The sequence below is a fragment of the Sparus aurata genome, chromosome 13 (assembly GCF_900880675.1).
Source record: "Sparus aurata chromosome 13, fSpaAur1.1, whole genome shotgun sequence".
Lineage (NCBI taxonomy): Eukaryota > Metazoa > Chordata > Actinopteri > Spariformes > Sparidae > Sparus > Sparus aurata.
The window spans coordinates 21,517,288-21,526,796 of record NC_044199.1 but is presented as its reverse complement, the minus strand read 5'-3'; the positions used below and the strand labels follow the sequence as shown (position 1 = coordinate 21,526,796).

At 41.4% G+C, this 9,509-nt stretch overlaps 2 protein-coding genes across 2 annotated transcripts in view; one reads left to right on the top strand and one right to left on the bottom strand.

The window, feature by feature from the left end:
* The first annotated feature begins 4,480 nt into the window (after nt 1-4,480).
* Nucleotides 4,481-9,509, top strand: part of bbx (BBX high mobility group box domain containing) — a 46,102-nt gene continuing 41,073 nt past the window's right edge. Inside the window, exon 1 of the mRNA XM_030437470.1 lies at nt 4,481-4,560. The gene's annotated coding sequence lies outside the window, so the exon portion shown is untranslated. The remainder of the gene's footprint in view (nt 4,561-9,509) is intronic.
* Nucleotides 5,182-6,704, bottom strand: LOC115593791 (E3 ubiquitin-protein ligase RNF34-like). Its single transcript, XM_030437478.1, has 3 exons — nt 6,189-6,704; nt 5,398-5,441; nt 5,182-5,287 (listed from the first exon to the last, which is right to left on the bottom strand). Exons 1-3 carry the CDS (start codon nt 6,270-6,272, stop codon nt 5,191-5,193), a joined length of 225 nt encoding a protein of 74 aa, XP_030293338.1. The 5' UTR covers nt 6,273-6,704; the 3' UTR covers nt 5,182-5,190.

Sequence of the window (9,509 nt, the reverse complement as noted above, 5' to 3'; positions counted from 1 at the left end):
CTGGCCAAATTTGAGCTTTTCAGAGCGAAAGACGCTGTTTTTTGCACTCATGACAGACAAAGCTGTATTTCAGTCAAAAAGGTTTCTCAAGTGAAATTGTACTCAAATTGTGTGAATTCTACCTAATTATAGTATTGAAACATGGTTCGCTGTTATATCATTAGTTTTAGTTAGAGTATTTTCTGGCCAAATTGAGCTTTTTCAGAGCGATAGAAGCACTATTTTGCAAGTCAGTTACTACTAAGCTGTATTTCAGTCAAAAATGCTTTCTCAAGTGAAATTGTACTCAAATTGTGTGAATTCTACCTAATTATAGTATTGAAACATGGTTTCAGCTGTTATATCATTAGTTTTAGTTAGAAGTATTTTCTGGCCAAATTTGTGCTTTTCAGAGCGAAAGACGCTGTTTTTGCACTCATGACAGACTAAGCTGTATTTCAGTCAAAAATGCTTTCTCAAGTGAAATTGTACTCAAATTGTGTGAATTCTACCTAATTATAGTATTGAAACATGGTTTCAGCTGTTATATCATTAGTTTTAGTTAGAATTATTTTCTGGCCAAATTTGTGCTTTTCAAAGCGAAAGACGCTGTTATTTGCAGTCATGACAGACTAAGCTGTATTTCAGTCAAAAATGCTTTCTCAAGTGAAATTGTACTCAAATTGTGTGAATTCTACCTAATTATAGTATTGAAACATGGTTTCAGCTGTTATATCATTAGTTTTAGTTAGAAGTATTTTCTGGCCAAATTTGAGCTTTTCAGAGCGATAGAAGCACTATTTTGCCAGTTAAGGTCTACTAAGCTGTATTTAAGCCAAAAAGGGTTTCTCAAGTGAAATTGTACTCAAATTGTGTGAATTCTGCCTAATTATAGTATTGAAACATGGTTTCAGCTGTTATATCATTAGTTTTAGTTAGAAGTATTTTCTGGCCAAATTTGAGCTTTTCAGAGCGAAAGACGCTGTTTTTGCACTCATGACAGACTAAGCTGTATTTCAGTCAAAAAAGAGTTTCTCAAGTGAAATTGTTCTCAAATTGTGTGAATTCTACCTAATTATAGTATTGAAACATGGTTTCAGCTGTTATTTGCACTCATGACAGACTAAGCTGTATTTCAATCAAAAATGCTTTCTCAAGTGAAATTGTGCTCAAATTGTGTGAATTCTACCTAATTATAGTATTGAAACATGGTTTCAGCTGTTATATCATTAGTTTTAGTTAGAAGTATTTTCTGGCCAAATTTGAGCTTTTCAGAGCGAAAGACGCTGTTATTTGCACTCATGACAGACTAAGCTGTATTTCAGTCAAAAAGGGTTTCTCAAGTGAAATTGTGCTCAAATTGTGTGAATTCTACCTAATTATAGTATTGAAACATGGTTTCAGCTGTTATATCATTAGTTTTAGTTAGAAGTATTTTCTGGCCAAATTTGTGCTTTTCAGAGCGAAAGACGCTGTTTTTGCACTCATGACAGACTAAGCTGTATTTCAGTCAAAAATGCTTTCTCAAGTGAAATTGTACTCAAATTGTGTGAATTCTACCTAATTATAGTATTGAAACATGGTTTCAGCTGTTATATCATTAGTTTTAGTTAGAAGTATTTTCTAGCCAAATTTGAGCTTTTCAGAGCGATAGAAGCTCTATTTTGCCAGTTAAGGTCTACTAAGCTGTATTTCAGTCAAAAATGGTTTCTCAAGTGAAATTGTACTCAAATTGTGTGAATTCTACCTAATTATAGTATTGAAACATGGTTTCAGCTGTTATATCATTAGTTTCAGTTAGAAGTATTTTCTGGCCAAATTTGAGCTTTTCAGAGCGATAGAAGCACTATATTGCCAGTTAAGGTCTACTAAGCTGTATTTCAGTCAAAAATGGTTTCTCAAGTGAAATTGTACTCAAATTGTGTGAATTCTACCTAATTATAGTATTGAAACATGGTTTCAGCTGTTATATCATTAGTTTTAGTTAGAAGTATTTTCTGGCCAAATTTGTGCTTTTCAGAGCGAAAGACGCTGTTTTTGCACTCATGACAGACTAAGCTGTATTTCAGTCAAAAATGCTATCTCAAGTGAAATTGTACTCAAATTGTGTGAATTCTACCTAATTATAGTATTGAAACATGGTTTCAGCTGTTATATCATTAGTTTTAGTTAGAAGTATTTTCTGGACAAATTTGAGCTTTTCAGAGCGATAGAAGCACTATTTTGCCAGTTAAGGTCTACTAAGCTGTATTTCAGTCAAAAATGCTTTCTCAAGTGAAATTGTACTCAAATTGTGTGAATTCTACCTAATTATAGGTAGGGAGCGGGGGCTCCGTGAATACTGCAAAGTTGGGTCTAAGAACTGCAAAGGTTGATTTCAAAGTTGGACGTCATTTGACCCTATTTCTGACCCCTTTCCTGAGGTCCTACATTTTTTTCGACTGCAGCTCCGAGCTCCTGTCATTTCTCCGAGCGTTTTTTCAAAAAAAAGGTCCTTCGACATTCCTGTAAAAAACAACAATCTTGCAGTACCTCATAAAAGTAAAAGGGGCACTGGACTTTTTTCATGACACCCAATCTCTTCGTAATGAAGCCCTACATCTCCATAGTGGACCCTTTAACCCTAACTTCAACATGTCAGTACGGACCTAAGATCTCCCTAAACCCAAATAACAACATCTCAGTACAGACCCACTTGAATAGAATAGGTCTTTATTGTCATTGTCACAGGTACAACTAAATTTAAAGCGCTCTCCAGTCAGAGCATCATTCAGTCTATCAAAAATAGAAAAAAGAATAAATAGAAAAATCATGTCACAGCCAGTCATTGCATAAAAACAGTATATTGCATAACATTTTTTTGAAGCATTTATGGTTGTTATTGCAGTTGGATAAAAACTGTGTTTCAGTCTATTCATCCTTTTGTTTATTGATCAGGGGCCTGTTTCAGAAAGCAGATTTAGTGAAACCCCTGAGTTAGTCAACCCTGAGATAAGGGAAACTCTGTTTTTTTTTGTTTCAAAAAGCCAGTTCATCATAACTCCCAGTAAGTAACCCGGGCAACATACTCCGTGAAACTAACCTGCTCACTGGTAGGTTTGCTTCAACTAACCCTGAGTTTCCCCTGCTCTTAAGTTGAAGCCTGCAGACTGAAGGCAGTGGCAGACATGGTGTGTCCATTTCTCGTAGAGCCAGTTGATGTAGAAGCACAAATACTCGAATACTGAATACCGAATCTCCATCGTTAGAGGATTATCAGACCCCGATTGGATGTTTTATCATTCCCTGATGAGTACCTGTATGAGCGTTTCCGTTTCTCTGCACCATCAATAATTTATCTAAACAATATTCTCAGCCCTCACATCACTTACATGAGACATCGTGGAAGTGTTCTCAGTTCCAAGTAAATTCTTTGTATTGCACTTGGTTTTTTTGCCAACGGCAGTTTTTTGTACAACAATGGTGATGCAGAGCATGTGTCCAAGGCAACTGTCTGTCAGGCTGTCAGAAATGTGACAGTGGCACTGAAATGACTACTATACACGTTTGTAGTGTTCCCAAGTCACAGACCCACCAGACATCTCAAGGAAGCATTCCACAGAATTGCAGGTATCAGTGTAAGCAATTAACCCATGTCATAAAGCTTTGAGACTTGAAGCACTGATCAGTCAATTTGATATATTTTAGGGTTTCCAGGTGTGATTGTCTGCATTGATGGCACACATTCCCATCAAAGCTCCTTCAATAAATGAAGGAGATTATGTGAATAGGAGATCTGTCCGCAGCATTAATGTACAGGTAAGCCTAAATAGTAGCTTTTAACATTCCAAATGAAATATACTTCAATACAGCTACTGCAGCTAATTACTGTTCTCCAGTGTGAAGATCATGTGTGATGCAGCCTACATGATCAACAATGCGGAAGCAAAGTGGCTGGTAGGTAGGCTGTCTTCATCATCCTCCTGTAATAACACAGAAATGTTGTGTTATATTCTATCCATCATGAAAACTCTGTGGAATATTAAGAGTACTTACAACAGCATGGTAGTCTGTTATAGCAGAAGGCTCCACGATACAGATTGCACCATCAGTAACTGGTAGAAGAAGATTAGTAAGTTGATGATTACCCAGAAAAGTACATTTCTATTTCTTTTCTTTTTACAATAATGTGCAGGTCCCATCACAATTTTTCAGACTCTGAGTCACCTTGAAATAGATTGATGTCTGAGAGCAACAGCAGCCTATTACAGAGAACTGTAGCCTAAAGCTACAAGAAAAATCAGTGTGCCAAGTTGTGTCCAGGGCCGTAGCCAGCTATGAGGTCACCGAGGTCCGGACCTCGGTAATCATTTCGGAGAGAAAAAAAATAGAAGAAGCCCCGAACAGCATCATGTTAAACATATTAACACACCGGACAGCTTTTATTTTGAAACCGCACGCAGGAAGTTATCTGATGTACCGGTGGAAATCGCGGGACATTTTCAGTTGACAGGAGGAAGATAACGATACTGCGAGGTGAGGTCTGCAGGTCTATTTTTAGAACGGCAATTGAATGAATCGGAGCAAAGATGCAACGTAGTGGTAAGAGGCTGCATCAATCCAAGTTATCATTTGCATGGATTAAAGTTCTCCGTCGCTCTGACGGATTTCCGTCATTCAAACTTCACAGAGGCGACTTATGAGATCAGTGTAGATCAGAGGAGAACCTGTGGCTGATTTTTATTGACAGATTGTCACACTCTACAGCTAATGGTATCGTTAACAGCGTGTGCGCGCCTAACCAATGAGAGTGTAGTGACCCACACAGGGCGGGATCTAAACAAGGAGCGGTGCTAAAAGTTTAGCTGCTTAGCTAGCAAGCACTCTTGCGCTGCTACCTTATCAATTAGTTTTTGAGTTTAGTCATCACGTGAGAACTCGTCTGACACGGAGAGTCTCCTGTTGTGTGCTACATGTGTTAAATAACAACTATAGTCTTGACTGTCTGTAGTGCCGGATTTAGCAATTTGGGGGCCCAAGGCGAAGGTATGTATGGGGGCCCTAAACCCTGCATACACTTCTTTACTCCAAAATGAAGACAGAGAACGAAGAACACACAAAGTGTACTACACAAGCTAATAGTCACCCATGATGGAGAATAAGAAACCAACTGTCCTTGCAAAAATTCCAGGTTAACCAGCACTGTTTATTTCTTAAAAAAAAAAATCAATATCAATATGAGTGAGTGAGTGAGAGAGAAAAGAGAGTTCTCCACATCACACGCTTCCGAGACATACTGCTGACGTCTGTGTGGAGTATGGAGCTGTACCTGAAAAATAACAATAATAAAAAACATTGTCACAAACTAACAATATGGTCTATGAACAAAATGAGTGTGGGCCTATTTTTTTTTGTCCAATAAAAGGTCAAGTCAATTACCTTAGTTGTCCAGATGTTAGTGATGGCCGGGCTTCTTCTTTTTTCTATTAAGAAGTGAGAGGATAAAAAACAACAGTAGATCAATCATTGGGATTAAGAAATAATATTATTTTTTGTATTTTTAAATGATTACCTTCTCTATTTTGGGTCTCTGTCCCTTCCTTTCTCTCTTCTTCATCCCTCTGTTTCTCTTCCTCCTTATGCCTTTTTTCACTCTCTCTCCCTTGATTTCTTTCTCCTCTTCTCCTCCTACACTTCTCTTAAATCTTGACAGGTGAGTTTTCCCTCTGCTTTTGTCTCTACCCCTTACTCTCTCTTCCTCCTTATGAATTTTTTCACTGTTTCTCTCCTTGATTTTTTTCTCCTCTTCTCCTCCTTCTCCTCTTCTCCTCCTACACTTCTCTTGACAGGTGAGTTTTCCCTCTGCTTTTGTCTCTGCCCCTTACTCTCTCTTCCTCCTTATGAATGTTTTCACTCTTTCTCTCCCTTGATTTCTTTCTCCTCTTCTCCTCCTTCTCCTCTTCTCCTCCTACACTTCTCTTGACAGGTGATTTTTCCCTCTGCTTTTGTCTCTGCCCCTTACTCTCTCTTCCTCCTTGTGAATTTTTTCACTCTTTTTCTCCCTCGATTTCTTTCTCCTCTTCTCCTCCTTTTCCTCTTCTCCTCCTACACTTCTCTTGAGTCTTGACAGGTGAGTTTTACCTCTGCTTTTGTCTCTGCCCCTTACTCTCTCTTCCTCCTTATGGATTTTTTTTGCTAGGGCTTTAACTGGCAGAACTAGGTTGACTCACCAGAACCCCACCATTGTCATCATCATTGTCATCATCATCATCGTCATCATCGCTGTCAAAATGGCCATCACTGGACAACTCCATCACCTTGTCTGTGTCAACAGACACGTCACAGCTAACGTTAGCTGCTGCTGCGGTTGCGGCGCCGGCATATCCAACACTTTGAACGTTGTTGACTGTTAACAGCAGTGGTAATATAGTTTGTCAGCTTTGCTATATATTTCTCTGCGTCTTTTTTCTTTTTCCGTTTATTCGAACCACTCGGGTAGTTTCGTTTCATTTGAGCTTTTACTCCGTGTCTGTTTGTTTACTTCTTCTACTTATTCTTCTTCTTCTTCTCCTTCTGTGTGGTTTATTGCCACCAACTGGACTGGAGTGTCGTTTGTGTTCATCTTTTGCAGTCCGTCACGGACTAGTCCATTTCATTGTGAAAGTAGGGGGTGTATGTGAGACAGATACCCATGAATTTGACATTTTAACTAATACTTAAACGTTTTTCTAAAGAATGAATTACATATTAATAAAAATTACCACGTTTATGAAGTGTTCATGATGATACATTTCTTATTTTCCTTATTTATTTATTTATTTTTGGAGGTTGGTGGGGGGGCCCCCCCTACGACCGCTGGTGGAGGGGCCCCAAGCAACCGCCTACCTATTCCACTATAATAATAATAATAATACATTTAATTTTTATAGCGCCTTTCAGGGTACCCAAGGACACTTAACAAAATGGAAGAAACAAGACAAAGAATAAATGGATAAACAAAAAATACATATAAGATAAAAAATAGAAAAGTTGATTGATTTGGCTGGATCTAGAGCTGATAGGCCTTATTAAAAAGATGGGTTTTTAAGTCTCTTTTGAAAGTCTCCAGAGAAGTCTGTTTGCGGATTTCAGCTGGGAGAGGGTTCCAGAGAGTGGGGGCTGTCACACAGAAGGCTCTGTCGCCAAAGGTTTGAAGTTTGGTGTGAGGGACGGAGAGCTGGTGTGTGCCTGATGAGCGTAGCGTCTGGGACTGGGTGGAGGGGTGGAGGAGGTCAGACAGATATTGGGGGGCGAGGGAATGGAGAGATTTATATCTCAGGAGGAGAATTTTGTAGGTGATGCGTGATTTAACTGGGAGCCAGTGAAGGCGGATCAGAGTGGGGGTGATGTGTTGCCAGGGCTTGGTGCAGGTGAGGACCCTGGCAGCAGAGTTCTGCACATACTGGAGCCTATCCAGGGTTTTGAAAGGGAGCCCGGACAGGACTCCATTGCAGTAGTCCAGGCGGGAGGTGATGAAGGCATGGATGAGGGTCTCAGCCACAGGTTCAGAGAGGGAGGGCCGGAGTCTGGAGATGTTTTTGAGAGGGTAAAAAGCTGATTTAGTAATGGATTTTATGTGTGATTGGAAAGATAGTGTGGAATCAAGGATGACACCCAGGTTGCGGACTTCAGTGGATGGGGATATAGAGCAGCTGTCCACATCCAGGAGAAGATCTCCAACCTTCTGGAGCAGCGCCTTGGAGGCCACAACCATGAGCTCTGTTTTATTGGTGTTTAATTTGAGTAGATTTGATGTCATCCAGAGTTTTAAATCATGTAGGCAGTTGACGTGTGACTGTGGGGGTAGCTGGGTGGATGGTTTGGTGCAGAGATATAATTGAGTATCATCAGCATAAGAATGGAAGTTGAGACCATGTTTGCGAATTATTAAGGGGAAGCATGTAGATAGTGAAGAGGAGGGGTCCAAGCACAGAGCCTTGAGGCACGCCCTGGTTGATTGGAGCTGGGGTGGAACTGGAGTCTCCAATGGTGACAAACTGCTTCCTGTTTGTTAAATAGGACTGGAACCAGGAGAGTGCTGTACCAGTGAGACCAAGGTAGTCAGATGGGCGGGTGAGGAGGATGGTGTGGGAGATTGTGTTGAAGGCTGCAGAGAGGTCCAGGAGGATCAGAATACTGATGTGGCTAGAATCTGCAGCGATGAGGAGGTTGTTGGTGATCTTGATGAGGGCAATTTCTGTGCTATGGCGTGCCCTGAAGCCAGACTGAAGGGGTTCATAGAGCTCATGGTTGGACATGTGCTGCTGGATTTGGGCGGCAACTGCTCTTTCCAGGATTTTGCTTAGGAAAGGAAGGTTGGAGATTGGCCAGTAGTTATGTAAGTCATCTGGGTCCAGACCTGGCTTCTTGAGGATGGGGATGATTGAAGCTGTTTTGAAGGTGGACGGTACAATGCCAGATTCTAGGGATGAGTTGATAATTTCCATTATGAGGGGGCATAGGGCAGGCAGTGAAGACTTCACCAGAGTTGTTGGCATGGGGTCCAGAGAGCAGGTGGAGGCTTTTGCCTGGGAGACCAACTTAGCTACAGAAATAGAGTCCACAGGAGAGAAGGAGGAGAGAGAGCACTGGGGCAAGCAAACAGTGGGAGGATCGGCTATCTGTGTCAGAGGTGCATGTGGTAGGGTGGTGGCAGATGCCAGGAGTTGCTGGTGAATGGTAGCCACCTTTCCCTGGAAGAAGTCCAGGAACTTGAAACAGAGGTCAGGGGCACCAGAAAGCTGGGGGACATCGAGAGGGCTAAGGAGCTGGTTAATGGTGGAGAATAACATTCTGGGGTTATTTTGCTGGTCTCCAATGAGAGTGGTGTAGTAGTTTGTTTTAGCCTTGGAGAGAGCTTCTTTATAAGACCTAACGTGGTCTTTGTAGGCTTCATGGTGGACATGAGGCCAGATCTTTTATAGAGCCTCTCCAGGCGGCGACCAGTAGTCTTAAGGGTGCGGAGTTCAATGGTGAACCAGGGGGCAGAATGGGTAAATGACACAGTCCGGGTTTTAAGAGGGGCAAGGGAGTCAAGACCCCAGGAGACAGCAGTATTATAGTGGGCCACCAGCCCATCCAGTGAGGAGTCGAGGGGATCAGAGGCCAGGTGGGTTTCCAGGATGTTGGTCAGGGCCAGAGTTTTCACTGTCTTGATGTTCCTGTATGTGATGTTTCGACTTATGCGCTGCTTGGGCACAGGGACAGGAACAGTGAAGAGGACAGCATAGTGGTCAGAAAAAGCGAGGTCAAGGCATTGTAGATGATAGGGAGCTGTGCCAGTGGAGCACACCAGATCCAGTGTGTGGTCTTTGACATGGGTGGGACCTTTAACATGCTGTGTGATGTTGAAACAATCCAGGAGTGACAGGAATTCAGAGGCAAATGGGCAGCTGGTGGAGTCCACATGGATGTTGAAATCACCAAGCAGGAGTGTAGATGTAGATATAGAGCAGATGGAGGTGAGTAGTTCAGACAGCTCAGACAGGAAGGTGGAGGAGGCTTTTGGAGGG